General features: G+C 38.6%; 1 protein-coding gene across 1 annotated transcript in view; it reads right to left on the bottom strand.

Annotated features, from left to right (window-relative positions):
• Positions 1-642: 642 nt before the first annotated feature.
• The window catches only part of RIGI (RNA sensor RIG-I), a 40,303-nt gene continuing 18,452 nt past the window's right edge, over positions 643-22,493 (bottom strand). Inside the window, exons 9-18 of the mRNA XM_019734070.3 lie at positions 22,301-22,463; positions 20,708-20,827; positions 17,887-18,044; positions 16,794-16,929; positions 15,893-16,041; positions 13,418-13,508; positions 11,121-11,291; positions 9,812-9,963; positions 3,438-3,581; positions 643-1,737 (exon numbers count right to left, since the gene is read on the bottom strand). Coding sequence (XP_019589629.3) covers positions 1,441-1,737; positions 3,438-3,581; positions 9,812-9,963; positions 11,121-11,291; positions 13,418-13,508; positions 15,893-16,041; positions 16,794-16,929; positions 17,887-18,044; positions 20,708-20,827; positions 22,301-22,463 — 1,581 coding nt within the window. The 3' untranslated portion in view covers positions 643-1,440. The remainder of the gene's footprint in view (positions 1,738-3,437; positions 3,582-9,811; positions 9,964-11,120; positions 11,292-13,417; positions 13,509-15,892; positions 16,042-16,793; positions 16,930-17,886; positions 18,045-20,707; positions 20,828-22,300; positions 22,464-22,493) is intronic.

Below are 22,493 nucleotides of genomic sequence, written 5' to 3'. Positions count from 1 at the left end.
GAACTTTTCTCAATAGATCTCCTGTATATGTTTTATACACCATATTGGAGTTCTTGAACAACAGCATTCAAAAAAGGCAATTACATATAAAAAGGGATACTCATGAGATGGTGATTTATAATAACAAATCATCTCTTCTAGCACAGAGTTCCTAAAACCCTTGGACTTTCCTAGGTGATGAGAGTGACGAAGGTATCTCTTGTTACCTATGTTAATGAGGTGACTTTTGGATCACCAAAATGAATTACAAACAACTCAGCTGAGTCTGTTTCAGAAAAATGCTTACATTACTATAGAGCCTACCCTGGATTCAACACAAAATCCCTTGGCCTGGATAGAAACAGTAAAACTGAGGCAGTTGTGTCCATGTCTGAAAAACCCCAAACTAAGCTCTGGAGCATAAGCAAACCTTGTTAAATGATACAGGAATACCATTTGGATATGTACTTTAATTTTTTTAAGTAGGAAGACTGACAAATTAAGCTGCCTTGTCAGTATCATCCAAGGGAGCAAACTGAGAACAGAGTCCAAGTATTGACCATCAACTACTACTGGGAAATGACTTGAGGTGACCAAAGGGAACAATGGCACAGATTACGAAAACAATGGGGAAAGGTGAACAATAAATTAAAAGAACAGAAGTCAACTTCTCAAGCAGTACTGTATTATTTACATGACCCCATTACGAAAAGTTGTCCACTATAGAATTTTAAGATGACATGCCACACACTGCTACCTAGAGAACATGAGCATATGTAACTATTACATTGATGAATATGTATATATGTTGACCCCTTGGAATTATCAACATTTAAGGGATCAGCAAAGAGGAACCAACGGAAAAGACTGGGCTACAGCTAGAAGAGCTAGAAGCCAGTAAGGAGTTCTAAGAACGGAGTCCTCAACAGGGGCAAAAGCAGCAAAGAGCTCAGAGAGAACGGCTAAGAAATGCCTAATGGATTTAGCAACAGAGTCACTGGTGACTTCAATGAGAACAATTTCAGTAGATTGTTAAGGGCAAAAGCCAGTTTACAATAGGTTAAGGAAAGAAAGGGAAGTATGGAAAAATTTTCAACAGTCCATTCATTCATTCATTTATTGCCAAAGTGTACTGAGTGGCTACTGGGGGTTTTATTCTGGCAGTTGGTTCTGAAGGGAAGGACAGAAAGAGGAGTTAAGGCTTTTAAGTACTTAGAGCTCTATTGGCATATGAAACATTCAGTGTTGTGATTCACTTACGTGCGGCTTTACATATATGACATAGTTCAAACTGTCGAAAACAATGAACAGAAGGTGAATTAAGTAATAACTATTCAGTACAGCACAAGTGTTTGGTAAATATCTTTGCAGTGGTACAAGCCATTCATGACTTACCCACTGGGGATAAGTTCTTCATGCAAGGTCACTCATTCCCTGTAGCTGAAGATTGGGGTCTTGAGGTCATTTGGACATTTCTGCAGCATCATATGGTAGCTTCTCAAAATGAAAGTCCCTCCACTTTGCATATAGTGTCTGTTGTCCAGTTGCAATATCCTCCACCACAAAACTTTCAATTTTTATAACTGGAATCTCAAATGTGTTATACTTCACATAGATCCCCCAGTCATGGTGACAGTTTTCTCTGGCACAGAATATCTTTGCTTTCTTCTCAAAACACCCAAAACTCTTTGGTCTGGGGTGTAATTTACTCACAAAGCGCTCTCTGAAAGCATCTCCAAGTACAGTGAAATGGCACTCCTACAGATGAAAGGAGCGAATAACATACAAAACAGAATGTTAGAACCGGTACATGATTGTGATTAAAAAAGGAAAACTCCACAATAATCTGAGATGAAGAGCAGGTGATAGATACCCTACTTATTTTACAGCTGGGGAAATAAGGAAATACGGATTCACCTGAAGGCCAGTGCAGAATCCATACAGCCTGACTCCCAATTACATGGTGAGGGTGGAGGGGCAAGTGAGACATCTCCTCAAGAAGAGGACTAAGAACTTTCCAGGCAACCTAGCTTCTTAAAGTCGATACTCTTTATTAATTCAGAAACAAAAGGAGTATTTGTTGAAGATCTGTGAAGCCTGAGTTTACCAGTGGCCTGATAGACGTAATCCAAAAGATACAGGGAAGAACAGCAAAGGGTCACTGTGAATGTGAACAGGGTCAAGGACTAATGTGTCCACACGGCCCGCCTACAGTCAACTTCACAGCAAACCTGAAAAAAGGCCACACTGCACAGAACAAATGCAGATCCAACACACCAGTCCTTCACGAAAATGTGCAGTCTCAAAGGGCCATTTCAATAGAAAAATCACCTATATTGGACCTCGAAGGATCTTTTATAGCTGAAGAAGCAGACTCAGAAAGGTCTGGGAACTTGCCAGCATCACCCCTAATATGCTTCCTGCTCAAACACTTGAACTGATGAGAGACTTCTGCTTTCTGAAGACCAAACAGAACCCTAAAGTAGTAACTCATCATCTGAACCAGCCTGGGCACTTCCCCTTCCCCTCCATCTTCACCAATAGCTGCATCCATTTTTTTGTCTTTGGAGACTTTTATAATCCTTTATCTAAAAGTTTTAAGGAAAGAAAAAAAAAAAATATATATAATATATATTTTACATATATATTATATATATGTCTAACCTACACATGTTATGTTTTTAAAATAAGGAGATACTTTGTTTTCATTATCTAAGTGAGCCTATCCCAAAAAGAAAGTTTGGAAAACATAAACTAGTACAGAGAAAACATCATGGAGTATCACTACAAAATATTAATACATTTTAGCATATTTCCTTTAATCTTTTTTTCTGTACAAAGTGTTTTGATATTTGTTGTTGGTGGTGATGGTGGTATTGCTAATATTATTTCACAGCTATAATCATAATATATTTATAATTTTGCGTGCTGGTTATTTTTTCCACTTTACGATTAGTTTGTAAGGAGTTTTTCATTATACTACACAAGTTCATAACCATTAGTTTGCAAATATAGTCCAGAGAATCCTGCATACCCTTCACCCAGCTTCCCTTAATGCTAACCTCTTGTATACCACAGTATATTTGTCAAAACTAAGACATTAATATCAGCACATTACTATTAGCTAAACTACAGATTTTACCACCTTTTCTAGTAATATCCTTTATCTGTTCTAGGATCTAATCCAGGAAACCTCATTGCATTTAGCATAACCATTATTTTTCATGGCTACATAGTACTTAAGTGGCTGTGTACCAATTTTTAAAACGATTTCTTTATTGTTGAACATTAAGGGTTTGTTTGTTTTTTAACTTTTTAGCTTTTGTAAAATACATGGACCATGGCCATGATTACAACAGAAAGAATAGTATTCTTACTATAAATATCGCACCGATAGTTAGTAAGCTTTAATTAGTGCTAAAAAGTGACCAGTGCTCTTTGTGAAAAAGGCTGCTTACCTCCACCACTCTTATATCAGCTGTATAACACGCAAAAGCTTTGCACTTTCTGCAGAGCAGTTTTTTATTTTTCTTATCAAGTACAGGTTTTTCTTTTCCTTGATTATCCCTGATGAATTTTTCATGAATCTGTATCTGGCGAACCTACGTGGAAAACAAAAAACAATAAAACACCTCATAAATGTACTTTGAGTATAATTAGGAGACACATATATGCATATAATCATCCATTCTTCATCCATATACACCTTCCATGAGCATGCCATACCTGGCTTTGTTTATAAAGATTCCATAGATAATTTTATTGGTTCTCCTAAATCTTTGTTAGTCAATATTTAATTGTGACCTGAAGTTAGTCTTTTAGTTTCCTCATCACAGATGCCCATAAAAGCACTAAAGGTGTCCATAAAATAGTCAATGTGAAGCATGCTTTCTACTTTAATAGCTGGTAAAACTTAAAATATCCTTTACAAATAGATATATTATATGAATTGATTGTTTTAGACATAATTACACCCACTTCCAGGGCATAAACCTATTGAATGGAATAGCAGGCAGAAGAACCCCCACCATCTAAAATCTTTTTTCTCTCTCCCCTTCCAACCACAGAAAGTATTGCTGAATTACAGTAAAGTTGAATGTATGTATAGTATGACTGTATTTCTACATTTAGGCCTTAGCTGAAGAACCCACACATTATATTTTAAATAAATATAAGAAGATTCTAGAGGGTAAAGAGAGGAAAATAGACCAGCTAGGAACCTTGGGACCCTAGGAACAACATGGCAGTGAGTTCCGTGGGTTTTCATTTCATCTCATATGTCCCAGATTGGAGCTGAAGAAATTGGCAATCAGAAATGCCTATGGGCACAGATTAAAAAAAAAAAAAAATCTGAACAAAATCCTACTCTCTCTATCCAAAGGGTCAGGAAAGGGGCAGCCTAGCAAGAAAACTTTTAGATAACAACTATTGTACTCCAGCCAAGTACCACAGAAAACAAAACAAAAAACTGTCACTAAACCACCACCCATGCTAGCAAAGGCTGAGTAGGACACCTAGATTTCCACTTTGCAGGACTGTAATGAAACACCCTGACACTGGTGGTGTCAGAGAAGGCCAAGGAGGGAGCCAGGACTATCAGCCTGGCTGAATGATAGCCCCCCTCACCTGTGGTGTCAATGGAAATTATGTGTGGAGCCAGAACTCCTATCTCCAACCAGCAGTAACAAGGAGCCTCCCGCTGGCTAGTGTCAACAGAGGCTGAGTGGGGAACCTAGACTTCTAGCTCTACTTGATAGTGATGAGACACTGTCCCTACCTCCTCTCCTGAGTCTCATAATAAAATGAAAATGTTCGGGTTTTGATCAAAAATCACTCTTCATGCCAAAAACCCAGAAAGATCTCAAACTGAATGAAAAAAAGACAGTGGATGCTACCACTGAGAAGACAGAGATGTTAGAATTATCTGAGAAAGATTTCAAAGCAGCCACAGTAAAAATGCTTCAATAAGCCTTTACAAACTCTTAAAACATGAACAAATATAAAGGCTCAACAAAGAAATGGAAGATATAAAGAAGAATCAAACGGAAGTTTTAGAACTGAAAGATGCAATAACGAAAATAAAAAGCTCAGTGGATGGGCTCCACAGCAGAATGGAGGGGACAAAAGAAAGAATCAGTGAACTGGAATACATAACAATAGATTACCCAACAGAAAGAAAATAGACTGGGAAAAAAAATTGAACAGAACCTCAGGGATCTTTAGGACTACTAAAACAGATCTAACATTCATGTCACTGGAGTCCTTGAAGGAAAAAAGAGAGCAGAGCTTAAAAAGTACTGGAAGAAATGATGGCTGAACATTTCCCAAACTGAATATAATGTCACATAAACTTACAGATTCAAAAAGCTGAACAAATACAAAACAGGATAAACCCAAAGAAATCCACACCAAGACACCTTATAATTAAACTTCTGAAAAACTAAAGACATAGGAAAAAAAAAAAACACCACCACCACCATAAAAGCAGCCAGAAAATAAAATGACACCTTACCTATAGAGGAAAAACAATCTGAATGACAACAGATTTCTCATCAGAGACCATGGAGGCCAGAAGGAAGTAACACAATATTTTTCAAATGCTTAAAAGGAAAAACTGTCAACCTGGACTCCTATACCCAACAATATATCCTTCAGAAATAAAGGGGAAATCAAGACATTCTGAGATGAAGGGAAACTAAGAAAATTTGTTCACCAGCAGAACTTCCTTAAAAGAATGGCAAAAGGAAGGAAATGATAAAAGAAGGAATCTTGAAACATCATAAAGGATGAAAGAACATGGTGATTTCCACAATGTCAGCTGTAAAAGGAACTACCCTGTCTCACTGGTTTGTGGTGCTGCCTGTATTTTATCAGGCTATATTTTCAAGTGTTCCAGGTGGAATCAGACAGCTTAGGTGCAAATCCTGTTCCTACCACTTACCAGATGTGTGATTTTGGGCAAGTGTCTCAGTTTCCTCAAATACAAAATGGGAACAATTATAGCATCTACTTCGTGGGCTGTGGGAGGTAACATAAACTTAGGCCACCTGGCACAGGTTAAATGCTCGTCAGTGTTATCCTTGGTCCATTAGGATAGTCTTATGTTAGGAACCATGAAAACGTTAGTGGTTTCTACTTTAGTATTGCGTAGGGCAATCACCATTCAACAGATATATTTTTTTCAGCTAATATTACAGCTATTTTCATCTGTTTATTCTACATAAACTCTGGAACCATTTTATCAAGTTGAAAATATGTATACTTTGATTCTGAGTTGCGATAAACCTGTAATTGAATTTGGAGTGAATGCACATCTTTAAAATATTCAGTTATTCCATTCAAGAGCATAGGATTTCTTTTCTTTTGTCTTAATTTGCCTCACATCTCTCAGTAAAAGTTTTATAGTCATCATTATTTATGCTTCAAACATTTCTGGTTAGGCCACTAGGTGTAGTAATTAAATAGATGTACTTTGCCAGCTCCTAACTGTGTGATCTACTGGAAATAGAGCTCCTCAGGCCCCCGTTTCCCTCCTATAAAATGACAATAAGAGGGCTTGGTGGAGAGTCCATGTTCTGTATGTTAGCTGAAATTATTATTGTCACTCTGAGTAGAAATCTCCCTCCCACTTTTATCTTCTAGTTACTGATCATTCATAGAGAATCCATTAATCTCTAATGCACTTCAAAATCAAATAAAATTTGACATATAAATAAATGTAGGCCTGGAATGTAGGCTACAAGAACAATCAAAATACAATATTCCCAACCCCCATTCTCTGCCACATCTCATCTGAAATTATCTTCATTGTTTTTGTAAAATTAAAAGGAAGTTTATGCCTATTTTCAATTCAATTTTTCATTGCTGTAAAACTGTTACATTATGTATTTCCATTTCCATTACCATTATTTCTTTTGGATTAATTTCTAGAAGCAAAATTCCTGGGCTACATGGTATACATTTCCCTATGAACAATTTTAATTTCCTTTTCTCACATATGTTTCTAATCACTACTTGAGGCAGGCTGGGGCTGGGGAGAATGTGATAGGAAAGAGTAAAAATATAAACTTGCCCTTTGGGCATCCAATATTTTAAAAATTCACTAATACCTAATGATATTCAATTATATACTAAAAGTCAATTAAATAGTAAAATCCCAAATATTTTAAATGTTACTACAGTCAATAAATCCCAATAAATTAAAACTATGACTGTTATACTTAAAACTAACTCAATAACTGGGTGAAGAGGCTCAGTCAATGGCACAAATTAAATCTATAGCATACGGCCTTCCCCGCCCACCTGTGGGTGAAGAAGCAGCGATTTTGTGCACTAAGGTGGAAAAAAGCAAAACTATGAAATCCTGATTGTGTGCGGTCATGGAAACATATCATGTTGAAAATTCTGTGGTCAAAATGAACTTCCTTTCACCCCACATCTTGTTTTCTACTCCATGAGGCAGGAAAGAGCTTTCTCATTTTGATTCCAGAGAACCCTTCACAACTGGAACTGTGAAAAATATCCTTTATACCTTATTCCTCCAGAATGAGATAATACCAAATCCTGAAGCTTCCATGATGGAAATCAGTCCTGGATACTTCTGGACCATCTACATGTTAAAATGGCTGCAGAATAACCAGAGATTCCCCAAGGACCACAGTGCTCTAAGGAAGGTCAGACACGTGCAGCTGTGGGGCTGGGAAAAAAGTGTACAGTCTCCCACTCCACTTACTCTAGGTTGCCCTAAAGAGCCCGAAACTGCCTCCCTCTGTTCCGCAGTTTTTCCTCCCATTAAAGCCAACACAAGGGACTGGGTGCTCAGATTCAACACCCCAGCCCTAATCAAAACACCACAGAAAGGGGTCTCACCCCAAGAACCATAATTCTTTTTAGTTTTAAAAATATAAGATTTTTCCCTACCCTATTATACTTCAACTAAGCCTTTGAAAGCAAAACCTTTCTCTTTCATCATCTATGACAGGACAGGGATGACACCAAGATTCCGAGCTCCTAGCTGCCACATAATTACCAGCTACCAATGACTCCCAGCTACACTTGTTCTGGGCTCCCTCTTGTTCTTTGCCATCTCTGCCCATTTTCTATCGACGGGTGTCAGGGGAATCCCAAACGCTATTCAATAGCCTGACCCAACAGATATTTAACCTGTTTTCTCCTCACGCCACTCTTTGACCTGGTGTGCTGGCTACCAAAGAAAGTCTGTGCCTGGTCCAGCCTCCATCTTCCTCAGGAAACTTTTACTCTACTGCTTCTGCCACATATGAGTCTAATGAGCTCATTACCCCATGAAGGGGATACACATTATGCACGGGTATTAAAGCTAATATGGTTTTACAGCCTTTTTTGTCAACATCTCCGTCTCCTACAAAATGGGAAGGTGGTTCAGTGAAAAAAACATATCCTTCACTAAAATTAAAAAAGGAAAATTAAGAGGAACTAATGAATTTCCCTGCAATTCTTCTCACTGAAAATGGGGAAGAGGTGTTTTTAAATATCTTGGTCTCCAAACTTTAGGAAGAAATGTTTTTTAAAATGAGTAAACACTGACATAAAGTTATATTTTTGTCCTCAAATAAGTGCTGATTTGCTTTATATCACTGCTTCTCAATACTTTTTGAGCATAGATATTACGACTATTTAAAATTATGGACACTGGGGTGGGGGCAGCCCGTTAGCTCAGTTGGTTAGAGCGAAATGCTCTTAACAAGGTTGCTGGTTCGATCCCCACACAGGCCACCGTGAGCTGCACCCTCCACAACTAGACTGAAATAACTACTTCACTTGGAACTGATGGGTCCTGGGAAAACACACTTAAAATAAATAAAAGTTTTTTTAAAAAAATTATGGACACTGTGAAATTGGCCCACTGGATTGTACGGTTCATCTTTATGAAGTTAAAGTATGGCTCATGCCTCTGTCCAATAGTAACTCTCATTTTCTGAGCACTTATTTTATACTAAGGCACTGTGCTAAGCAATGCATACATCTCATTTTATCCCCCAAATGGCCCTGTGAGTTAAATACTGTTATTTCCCCAACTTTACAAATGAGGAGATTTAAAAGACAGAGTAACTACCTGAGGTCACAGATCTTGTAAGTGGCAGAACTAGTATTGGAACCACTGATTCTAATGTTAACATTCTCTCTGAGTGCTGCAGTGTTCAATGCTTCCAGAAATTCAGAGACAAAAATCTCCATAGAGTCTGGAGAAAGTGTGAGTGTGCATACATGTGAGTGCGAACACATGCGTGTGTGTGTGTGTCTTGCTTTTCCCCAATCTGGTTCCATGTTTCTGTGTTCTAAAGGAAATTACCACAAAATGAAGGTTACTATCAAGGGGTTGAACTGAACAGATGTGCCGCTCCAAAGTATACGTTATTATTCATTCCTGTAGTTCAGCATTTCAACACCTGTACAGTGCAATGGGAGCTTTTCTCTGAGGACTCCAGATGTTAGAAAGAGAGAGATTTGAGGAAAAGACTAAGAAGGGCTATGTCTTTCCATGTTAGGGTGTTGTCCTCAAGATAAACTATCAACTTAAGCGCAATTCTTTTAGATCTACAAACATAACTTTAGGTATTAACATTAATAAAATATATTTCAATCTCATTGAGACTTAAAGGCAGTATGGTTTTTTTTTTTTTTTTTGGCAGAATGAATTTGATGTTCACTGCAGGACAAATTTTTCAGTTTGAACTTATTGTTCTAATACAATACTCAGATCCGTCTGCTATAAGGTACCAACCATGCTCAGGTTTCCTGTATGTGACTTATGGTCAGATTCTGAAAGAGTAGCACAGATGAAAAGACTTACCTTCTCTTTAAATACTTCTTCATCCCATGACTGAAGCTTTAAAATGGAGTCATTCATCATTTTTTCTTTGTACATGTTTATTTTTTCTTTTTCAATTACATCAGCATTACTAGTCAGAAGGAAGCACTTGCTACCTCTTGCTCTTCCTCTGCCTGTCACAAAATAAATATTTTATTTGATGTCTTTGATGTAAAACTGTAATAAATCTGAGAACAGGTAAAGCAAAGGGGTTAGGTATCCCTAAAATTCAACTTTGGTCACTGAACCCCACTTTCCAGGGAAGCTGAGCTGTTAAGAGCACGGAGTCAAATGCAGGCGCGCACCTGTGCATTACACATGCAGATAAACTAGGAGCCCACCTTAGACGGGCTTCCTTGGGGGTCTCTATGGTGCAGTGTGATCAGACAGCCACATTATCAGAAATTCTGCTTTAAAGACAATCAAACACGAACCCTCAGGATGAGAGTGTGAGGGCTCTAACATGAATAATAAATAAATCCTCCCTCAAGAGCCTTGTAGGCCATGGCGAAATGAGATATGTTCACAACCCCAGAATATAGGTGGAAAATGAGAAATGCTGAAAGGTCAATATAAAGGAGTATGGGCATTCAAAAGAGACATTATGCATATTCCCAGCTAGGGGAATTAGGGACTGGTGATATGGAGGCAAGGGAAGAGGTAAAATGAACATCATCCTTCAACAAGGAAAAAATGATGAAGTCAAGTTGGCTGAAGTGAATAATGAGTAAAGAAAAAGAATTGGAAATAGGTTGGAAAGATAAGTTAGTGTTGGATATGAAAACTCTTTTAACCTCAATAAAATTGGGGAACCACTGGAGTTTCTATATAGGGAAGTGACATGCTCAGAGCTGTTTTCCAGGAAAAGTAATGTGGCAGCTGTTATGGAAACTGAAAAAGAGGAAGAGAGACTGATTAAGAGACTGTCTAGTTCAAGTATGACAGAAGAGTTCCTTGGAGTATGTCTTCTTGAATACAGGGAGCCCATCAGCACCACAAGCACAACCATGAAAAGTCCGCACACTGACCGCCAAAGCCTCAATCCAAGTGAGAATTATCCTTCCATAAATATGTCAGTTAATGTTGGTCAAGTATACAGTATTCATTGTGAACAAGAATTAAACTAGTGTATATGTTAGAGGACAAAACTAGCCACCAAATCCTGACCAAGTAAGCCAATGATACCAGGGTCCACCGTGACAGAGGTCACACACTCACTCGGTAAAGGAGAAAAGCTGGAATGACAGACACACTGGCAGCCATTTAACAATGGCACCAAAGCTTCTCTCACCTCTGGTTTGGATCATTTTGATGACATTGCCCACATACTCATACAGGATGACCAGATTGCACTGAGCAATGTCGATGCCTTCATCAGCAACTGAGGTGGCGATCAGAATCTTGTTATCATCAGTGGATCTGAATGCATCCAATATGCACTTCTGTGCTGGGAGGGTCATTCCTGCGTCAGAGTCAGACGGCATTACACAACTCACCAGAGGGAACTTTACCCTTGAAAAACTAGCTATTAATTATGGAATGCTTCTTACATGCCAGGTACTGTGGTAAGTGTTTTATATTCATGATTTCCCAACAACCTTAGGCAGTGGGGCCTATTCCTATTCTTGTTTTGGAGAGGACATTTAGGGTGGTGACAACTTGGACTGTGCTGCAGATTGCCTGAGTTCAAATCCCAGCTGCGGCACTCACTAGCTGTGTGGCTTTAATCATGTTGTCTCAAAACAAATATTGATTTTATTTTTCTTTTGCAAAAATATTCACTAATTGTAATGCCTCTGCATGTGTATAAGCATTTACAGCTGACAAAACATTTTCATATCTACTTACTCACTGAAACTTCAAAAAGCCCTTTTAGGTTGATGTGCCAAGTGTTCTGATTCCCCTTTCTAGATGAAGACCTTGAGGTTTGGGAAGTGTGGTAAGCTGACAGTCTAGCTTACAGCACAACTGGACCTTGAATTTTTCAGTCTAGGACCCTAATAGTGTACAGTTCTCAGGCACTGATATACTGAGAGGAGAAAGAATTTCAGTGATCACCATCTCAGAATTAATAGAATTTATAAAAGTTCCACTTTCCCCCCTAGTATATTGGCAGTCAAAATCTTGAGCTATATTTTGTTAAGGCCCAAAGAATTTCCTTTCACCATCATCTTCTACTGAACAATGGCCATGCCCAAGACAGACATCACACTTCATTAATTTCTGAACTTATTTATCCATTTGTTCCTCAAACATTTATTCAGCATTCTGGTTTGTCCAATAGTGATACCGCAGTTAAAGGTCCACCATTACCTACAAGGAGTTCATAGTTTGTGGAAGGATATAATAGGAAGCTGTAATTCAATGAGATGAGCAGAAATGGAGGGAGAACTGGATGCTGTGTGGATGTGGAGGAGGTTGGGCAAGGCTGCTTGACAGAAGCACAACAACGGGCACAAAGTTCTAAATAAATGTGGATGGATGGACGAATAAATAAACAAGAAAATGTTTTCTAAGTGCTTATTTATGGGGAAGTAACAAAGTTGGAAAATTAAATTAGACTCATATTGGAGTCAGATGGCAGAGAACTTTGAATTCCAACCACAGTGATGTGGTGTTGGACTGCATGGGGTAAGCCAGATTTTCAAAATTTGAATTTGCTTTTCAAGATTCATGAAATTTAAAATTTGTACAATGGGAAAATGCATGACTGAGAACTGACGAGTGGGGACTACTTATTATAAACAAGACCAAATAGAAGAAACAGCATGAGGACCTGTCACTACGGATCACTGAGGCCTGGGGAGCACGGCTGTGAGGTGAGGTGAGCGCTGGCCACCTTAGGGTCCAACTTACAGCCTCTGTCCACTCTCGCTCCATTTCAGGATCATCTGCTTGGACTATTTTTTTAATTATAAAATATATAATACACAATAGCAACTACAGGTTAAAGAATAACAATAAAATAACAGAATATTTCTATTTCCAGTTAACCTATTGGTTGAACAGAAGAGTGACATGCTCCAACAACAGTTTAAAAAGTAACTTTGGTTTTGTTTGCAGAATACATGGAGGGAGGCAATGTGTACAACTTTTTGGCATTTGAGCATTGTGATGGTTTTGTGATTTATCAGCCTGGCTAGGCTGAACTACAGTCCCCAGTTATTCTTTCAGGTGTTTCTGTGAATGGAATTTGCAGATGTAATTAAAGTTCCTAATCAGCTTACATTAACTTAATCAAAAGGAGTTTCATCCTAGTTGGGCCTGACTTAATCAAGTCAGCCCTTTACCTCTTTGAATACTTGGGCATTCCCTGAGCTCAGAGACTCCAAACAGCTCACGCCTGTGGGGTTCCAGCCTGCTACTGACCACCTACCCTACAGACTTCAGATTTCCTTTGCTAGTCCAACTGTGTATGCCGATTCCTTGTAATAAATCTCTCTCTTTCTTTGTATATGTATATATGCATTATGTATATGTATCATCTCCTGGCTTTGCTTCTCTGGTTGAACCCTGACTACTACAAACATTAAAAAAGAATTTGAACATGATATATATATATATATATATTATGCTATATATAAATACCTATGTTCTGATTTGTTTTGCCACGTCCAGTCAATATGCCAGGTTTTAGAAAGCTGAGTTTAGAATTTTCTTCAATCCATTTCTTTAAAGCCTGAAAATGAAAAGCAATTATCAGTTGGACACTATTTGTATTACCATCTCTATTAATTCAATATTGAAATATATACAAGAAGGAAAAAAAACTTTAAGTTAGTATACAGAAAGTTTTCAGACTGACAAACCTGAGAGTAAAAGCTTCTTGGAATTGAAGTCTATGTAATAATTAACCATAAAGGTATAGATCTTTGTGATGTGATACTACTGTTTACTCTCTAAGAGGCTTTTTAAATGAAGAAAGCAAAGTTCAGAATAGTGGGTATGTAGAACTAATAAATGAGTTTAGCAAGATATCAGGACACAAGATATCAATATGCAGAAATGAGTTGTAGTTCCATATACCAGCAATAAAAAACCAATTAAAAGTACCATTTACAGTAGCATTAAAAAAAAAGTAATACTTAGGTATAAGTCTAACAAAATATGTGCAGGATCTGTATGCTGAAAAAAACAAAACACTGATGAAAGGAACCAAAGAAGATGTGGTAGGTGGTCGCTAAGGTAACCCTCAATGATCCCCACTCCCTGGTATTCAGATCCTTGTGTCCCCTCCCCTCAAGTGTGAACAACTTATTGACTTGCTTTTAGGAATAAAATATGGCAGACATGATGGGATATCACTTCCAAGTTGAAGTTATAAAATGACTGTGACCTCCATGTTAGGCACTCTCTCCCAATCTCTCTTGGACCACTCACTCTAGGGGAAGCCAGCTGCCATGCTGTGAGGCCTGTGGAGAGGCCCACATGAGTGAGCTTGGAAGCACATCTTCTGAGGCCTGCCAGTAGCCATCTAAGTGAGGCTAGGAGTTCATCCCCCCAAGTCAAGCCTTGAGATGACTGCAGCCATGGCCTTGCTGCACCTTGATTGCAGCCTCATGAGAGACCCTGAGCCAGAAACATCCAGTTCAGTTGTTTCAAGCTTCCTGACCAATAGATATTATAAGATAATAGAGTTTGTTGCTTCCAGCCCCTAAGTTTTGGGGCAATTTGTTATCAATAATACATGACTAATACAGAAGCTCTATATAAATGAAGAGATATACTATGGTCATGAATTTGAAGACTTGATATTGTTAAGATGTCATTCCACCCCAATTTTATTTATAGAACCCATCCCAATAGAAATCCCAGCAGACTTTTTCACAGATGTAGATGAGCTGATTCTAAAATACCGGGGGTGCCAAAAAAATGTATACACGTAACTTGTATTCATCTTTTGTTATTGGTATATATTGAGTATTACAATTTTAATACAGTTTTTTCCTTTCTTAAAATGTGTATACATTTTTTAGGCATCCTCTGTATCAATGAAAAGACAAAGGAAGATAGCTAAAGCAATTTTAAAGAAAAGAAAAAAGTTGGAGGGCTCAGATTATTTGATTTCAAGACTTACTATAAAACTACAGTAATCAATACAATGTAAGATGGGTAAAAAGATAGCTATATAGATGAATGGAACAGAACAGAGACTCCAGAAATAGATCCACGTAAAAACAGTCAACTGATTTTTGAAAAAGTTACAAAGGCAATTCAATGGAGAAAGAATAGTCTTCACAACATACAGTGCTGGAACAATTGGATGTCCACATACAAAACAGAACAAAAAGCATTCAACCCATACCTCAAAATGGATTGTAGACATAAATGTAAAACTACAAAACTTCTAGAAGACAACATAGAGAAAACCTTTGTGATCTTGGGTAAGCAAAGGGCTTTTACTCGTAGATATAGTATCAAAAGCACAATCCAAAACAAACAAACAAGCAAACAAAAAAATTGATTAACTGGACTTCATCAAAAGTTAAAACTTTCAATCTATAAAAGACACTGTTAAGAGAATGAGAAGATCAGAAGAAAAAATTTCACATCACATTCCTGACAAAAGACTTTTTTGTCCAAATATAAAAAACTCTCAAAAACTCAATAATAACATGACAAACAATCCAATGAAACCCAATTTTAAAATGGGCAAAAGATGTGAACAGACACTTCACTAAAGATACATGGATGGCTAACAAGTATGTGAAAAATGCTAAACTATATTAGTCATTAGTGAAATGCAAATTAAAACCCTGTACCCAGAGAATATCACCATGTGCCCACAGAATGGCTAAAATTTTAAAAACTGATGGAAAAAAATCAAAAGACGTATGAAGTGCTTGCTCTCCAGGCACCAAGACATATAAACTAGAGTGATTAAGGCAGTGAGCTATTAGTGTAGTGTAAGGATAAACCACTAGGTAATCAGAACAGAATAGAAAGCCCAGAAACAGACCCACACATATATGATGCTTGTTTGCAGAGCTGTAAAGAAAGGATAATCTTTTCAACCAAATGGTACTGAGTCAATTTGTTATCCACAAGGAAGAAGAAGCTTACATCCACAAGTGCTCTGGTTTTCACAAAGAGAATGGTTCTAGTGTCTGGGTTAAAGTGGTACTCCTCTTGCAAGATGAAGCAGAGGTCTTTGAGTTTAGGGTTCTCATTGCTGGGATCCATGGAAATGCTTTCTAGTTCTTGCAACTTTTCTGCAAAAGGAGAATGTTTTATAAATTGCTTACACATTCTAGAAATTTAGAACACACCGTGACCTTCAGCTATAGTTCAAACAGTTAATCTCTCGATCTATTTTATAAGTAATAACCACTGATTTAATGCATACATTAGATACACCAATAAATGCATATATTTTTCCCCAGAGAGCTGGTTGTTCAATGTTCAGTAGCCCTTCACTGGATTACACATATGTATAGTAAATATTTTGGTATAGGCCAAAGAAAGATTATTAACAGTAATTACCTTTGGGGAAAAAATTGGGGAGTGGGAGAAGGAAGACTCACTTTTCACTTAGTATCTTACTGTATTTTTCTTAATATGAAGGATGTGGGATTATGGGTCATTTTGGTGTTCTTCTTTATATAGAAGTGTATATAAATTATAGTATTTTTAATATCATTAAAACACTTTTTTGTATTTTTTTAAACCTGTATAAAATTACTAAAAGTAAAACTAAAAAATGTTATATTAACTATTTCTATGGGATGTATTCTTTACGAATCCTACTATTTTTCCTTCTTCAAAATAGGAAATAGCATAAGCAGCAGATTTTTTCCTCAAGTACCCGATTTTACAAAAGCTTAACAGTCTTGCCATCTATAATATCTTCTTAACCCAAGGACAAACTCACTGAACATCACCATATGCCAAGTAACACAATGTAAGTACGCTGCCACTGGAGTCACCAGGCGCCATGGCTTCCTCCTCTGGAAACACCACTCACCTTCAAATCTCCGAGTAAGATCTTGCTCTATCTCATCAAATCCTGCTGATCGGACATTAGTGAAGAAGTCTTTCAAGTAATCCAGAGCATCTTTCATCCGCGCATGCTCATTGATAATGAGGGCATCATTCAATTTCTGTTTAAAATGAAAACTGAGTTTCAATGTGTTTCTAATGTCTAACTCATTTGCTGTTTTTAAGTCATTAGCTGTACTTAACTCATTAGCTCTACTTAGCACAGAATTAATTTTAAGAATAAACTTTTCTCAAATCTATTCCAACTTAAGTTTTTTAAGATGAATAGTCCCTAATGGTGCTGTAATAAAATCTTTGAATCAAACACTATTTTAAAAAAACATCTCAATAAGATAGAATCATTAACTAATTAATCAGGATCACTAAAATTTCTACCTCAGAAGAGAGAAAATTACAAGAAAAATGCATGTCAAAGATTTGAAAAACAAAAAAATAAAAGCAAATCAACTTTCACATCAACCTGCCTCATAATTCAGACATTCAATTTAATCTCTTTACACATCTAAAGCCATTACTGAATTGTAATTGCACCTGTTTACGATGATGGCACTGACCACTTACACCAAACATTCAATTAAGTTCATTACAATTCTATAAATGCATACTGTTGAGTGCATTTGAAAATATTTTTATCTTCCTCATGCGCATGGGGCTTTATCAAATGTAAAACATATGGTTCAGGACAGGGCAACAGGAGCCCTGTACTGAACTTTAAAGGTGGCTGTCACCAGTCACATGTCTAACAAGGATGTTCATCATCATCCAATTTTTCTAATCACTTCTATCTCCCTTCCCTGTTAATCATGGGAATGCTTGGGGCACAGCATAGACCCTCCGTCTTTGCTTCTGTCCTGTTGCCTCTAGTGTTAAGTTTCAGAAAACACACAAAGAAGAGACTGAATGGGATAACTTTTGGAGTCTGCTTCATTAACAACCTTCTGGAAAGTTCCTAAGTGAGCTGTTGTGGACAGGATGAAAAGTTGATGTTCTCTCAGCTGCCACAGCAGTTCCCAGTAGCTGCTGCAGCTAAAATGTGACTTTCCACAGAAGCAACATACCCTCAAATGTGAAGTGTACAAAAACAGCGCTTTACAAATCCTGCTCTCTTCATCTTTGTCTGCCATCTGTAACACCATGCACTTTTTCTGAACTGTAACAATCCATTGTTCGTATTTCTGTGTTCCAAAATTCCTGTTTTGAATTTCAGATAAGTTTTCTGGAGGGAAAAAAAAAAGTTTTTCATTATGCCATATGTCAGTCATTTAAGGTTCTAAACATGCCTTACCCTCTATTTTTTTTTCCTTAACTCTCTGTACACAGAGTAGTCTTCCTGAAATAGCCTGTTTTCAGTCGTCTGGCTCTGTGCATGGTGCTGGGGATAAAAGGATGAGGAAGACACAGCCCTGTTTCAAGCAGCTCAGTCTGTGAGTTACTCTAGGATCAGTTGTCCAGGGCTCCTCTGGAAGAGCACAACACAATAAAATTCACAGGTAAGAGCTATCCTTCTGGGTTAAAATGCTCCTCTTTTTAAACAAGAGGAACAAAGGAGGCTACCCAGACAAGTGGCACTGAGCTGCTTCTTTCCCAGCCCCAACTACAAATGAGGTGGCCAGGAGTAAGCTAAATGAATCAACAAATATTCATAGACTTGGGGAGATGTGAAAAGAAGCTAAGGAATCCAGAAATGAGCAGTTAACAGGATTTGGACTAGCGAAAAGGTGAAAGTAGGGTATTACAGGTGGAAGGAATAAGAAGGTAGAAATTCATGTCTCTCCACCCCTCTGCCACCTCCCCAATTCAGACCATTTCATAATGTTCCTGGATAACATGATGGCCTCCTAATTGGTCTCCCTACCTCTTGCCCTACTCCCTCCAATCCGTTCCCTACTCAGCAGCTCGGGGGAGTTTCCATACTGAGGATGAGAAAGTACGTTACCCCACTCACTGCTTAAGAGCCGTTATGGATTCCTTGGGCCAAACTCCCATCCTGGCCCACAGGGACCTCTGTGATCTCGCCTCCACCTACTTCTGATCTTCATCTCTAGACGCTTCCCTTCTTAAATTTTACAGGACTCATGGAAGTCTCCATACTCTCTCTACTCTCCTGGCCTTTGCACATACTGTTCCCTCTGCCTGAAACCCACCTTACCCCCACCAGGCACCTACCTTTATCCCCTGTTGCATTTTTATTACTTACTAATTTTGGCTTTACTGTTATACTGGAAAGGCCACGAGGGAAGGGGCTGTGGCCCGGGGGCCATGCTGTATTCCCATCACCTCGCACACTGCCTAGCACTGAATGAATGAACAAGTGAATGGACATGTTTAAAGAACTGCTAAATCAAAGAATTAAATAAAGTAGGGAAGATACAACTGGAAAGACAAATGGAACGATTGTGCAGGCATGGCTCAAACTGTCAAGTTAGAGACTTAGAGAGCTTTGCCTGGAAGGCAAAGGAATTCAAGCAGGATATTAACATGATAAAACTGGTATTTCAGGAAGACTAACCAGGTAAGGGGTGTGGGGGGGGGGGGTTGGATAGAAAAGAGTGGAGGTGGGCAAACCAGCTAGAAGACTGTTAGAATAAATCCTAAATCTAGCTGAAAAAGAAAAGCAAAGTAAGGGAAAGAAGGCGACACAACATGAGGTATCTTGCAGATATCAAAAAGTCAACATTTCTAAAACTCTAAATTCACCTCGTACCTGCCAAAGCTGCTCCTAGTCCTAGAACGCAGTACCACCCACTGGCATACATACAGGTGCCCAAGCCAGAAGCCTGGGAGAAGTCTTGCACTCCCCTCTCTCATTCCCACCCAAATACAGTTAGCCATTAAATCTAAACACTTCCTATTTGCAGCTCTTTGCACAAACCTCCTCCCTTCACCAACCCATCTCCAGGGCCTCTGTTTGGCCCTCTTCCTTCACTAGTAGTTTCATCACATCACTAACCAGTTTAAAATTTTCAGTTGCTTCCCATTGCTTTTAGAATAAAATTTAAACTCAGCTTGGCCTACCAGACCCTTCCCTGTTTGCCCCCTGCCTCTCCCTTTAGTCTCACCTCTTTCTACCGCTCACATGTTAGAATTGTCAGGAAATGCTTGCAGTTCCTAAAATTCAGTGTGCTCTCTCTTCTCTCTATGCCTACTGCCTTTTCAACCTCACTTGGCTGTTCTCTTTCTGAACCTGGCTGACTTCAAGATCTGTCTCCGGCTTCCCCAGGAAGCCTTCCGTGCAGTCCAGGCCAGGCCACAGTTCCCATGTGCTCCTAAGGCACCCAGGGTATAACTCTGCCCTGCCCCATGGAAACAACTCACATCTCTGTCTCATGATTTGACTGTGAGTTCCACGAGGGTGGGGACTATGTCTTTAATCTTGTTATTTCCATCACCTTGCACAGTACCTGGCACAATAAATATATGGTGAATGAATGAGTAAAAAGGAGAACAGCACTTGGTGACTTCACGAGAAAGTCTCAAAAGAAGAAAGAATCAAAGATCACCTCTAGGGTTTGAGGCTAACATCAGGGGGAATGGTGGTTTCATTCATATAATACGGAAGTCAGGATGGAAAACTAATCTGGAAGTTCAAAAAAAAGAATGAACTGATTTAAATATAATAAATTTTAGGTGTGTGTGTCCAGATAAATTTACTGTGGATTTAAACAGAAAAAAAAAAAAAAAGAAAAAAAAAAAAAAAGGCAAGAGAAAATGAAGGCAGAGTTAGAAGGTTCCTGAATAACCTGAATTATCTATAATCAAGAATGTCAACCTCTGGATATGTCTTGACATTGTCTGAACTAAGGAGAATGCAAACAGACACTAGTGAACAATATATAGACATTCCCAAAAGGAGAGGATACAAAATGAGATTTATCTTACCGAGAGTTATGGTACCCAGTTCGTCAAAGACATTCTTTGCCAGACTCTCTGTCTCCCTCATTAACTGAGAGATAATATATTTAAATCTGTCGTTAGTCCGTAATTCCACTTTCCTGAAAACTAGAGCCATCAAAAGAAAGTCAGTATTTTTCGGGAAGAACACATGAGTTCAAGTTGGGCATTTCCAAACCTTTCCCTGCCTTTGTTACTTCCTCTGTAAAACCTGAGGCCCTGAGCTCACAGGCAGGTAGATAGTCTAGATGATGAAACAAATGCTCAGCAACCTTGTAACAGCTCCCTGTGCTCAATGCACTGATCAGTGCACATCTCTGTCTTTCACGCGCTGGGTCTAATCCAACTTCTCTCCCTGTTCCTCAGCACAGAGCCTCTGCTCGGATGAGGCTGGTATCCATCTTATCTGTGTAAATGCCACACTTTTTAACCCTGTCTCTGTTCTTTGATCCTTTCCCACTCAGCCCTCAGGACTGTTCATACTGTTCCAAACATTAATTATTGCATTGTTTCAGCAGAAACATATTAATTGCCTACCATGTGCCATGTTCTGGTGATAGACAGTTGTAAAAACACACTCCATGTTCCAAAGAGGTCTGTGCTCTTAGGGGAGAGAAAGATACGTAGCCAAATCACCACAGTAGATTGCTCTAACATAAATATGTGCAAGGAGTCATGGAGGACTGGGAAAGGAATCGCGAATTCTTCCAGGGGAGGCAGTGTTGTGGGATAAGCAGGCAAAGAAGAAAGGAGGAAGAAAACGCAGTTGTTCGTGAAAAAAGAGCTTAGAGAGAGAAAGCACATGACACCTGTGAGGAGCCCACAGGAATGCAACATGGTTGGGTTTATGGGAGATGGGAGGAGATGAAGCTCAGAGGGCAGTGGGGACTAGTTGGTACTAAAACGTTTAGATTGGGTACCATTTCTAAACCCCTTATAGGCAGCTCCCAGAAAGAAACTTACTTAACTGCCCCCTCCCTTACTATGCCCTGTGTGTGTTCTGCTTAATACTCATATAGTCATATGCTATCCCGAGAGCCTGGATGAAGTCGTATCTATCTCCTCTTCCCTCACCCTTGCTGGGTTAGTATAGCATTGGTATCCAATAAACATTTGCTAGTCAATATTATTTTAAAAATCATATTCTGATCTTTTGAGGAAAGATACGATGAATTCAGATAATTTCATTTCAACCCACATTATTAGACACATATTGAAATAATGAATGACCACATAATATTCTCTTCAGGGATGGGGCACAGGGAAGGACTGAGGCGGCTCCTGGCCATTTACATGCTTAGATTGTCTCATCATCTCTCTCTCATTATTAGTATCGTTATGAGAGTTTTATGGAACTGAAGAGTAAGAATGTTTGCTTTCTACAGGCCATTCCTGGGCTTCATCCACTGCGTGGGGAGAGAACTCAGTTGAAGAGAGACGCCAAAAACATGATTTCCCAAGTTTAGGATTAAACATTTTCTACTAAACAGGTAAAAATTCAGTGTTCATCCAAATGGCTCTGAACTAGGGATAGCAGAGGGTCGCAAAGTCCCAAAGGGCTTGTTACTGGATCCCACTTACACTTCTGCGGCTTATAAACAATTTCCTCCAGTTCCTCCAAGTTGTCTTTGACTGTTGCTATCACTGATATGTCAAGAGACGCACACAGTTTGCAGATATATTCCATGGCTTCAGTTGTGCTTTTGGCATCCCCGACACCGACCGAGGCAGTCAGCCCAATGATCTGTGAAGAGTATTCCAACTGTGAGATGTC

This window comes from Rhinolophus sinicus, chromosome 16 (genome assembly GCF_057876585.1).
Source record: "Rhinolophus sinicus isolate RSI-liver-muscle chromosome 16, RSI-T2T, whole genome shotgun sequence".
Taxonomy (NCBI): Eukaryota; Metazoa; Chordata; class Mammalia; order Chiroptera; family Rhinolophidae; genus Rhinolophus; species Rhinolophus sinicus.
Note: the sequence above shows the minus strand (reverse complement) of the source record. Positions and strands in the feature narration are given on the sequence as shown.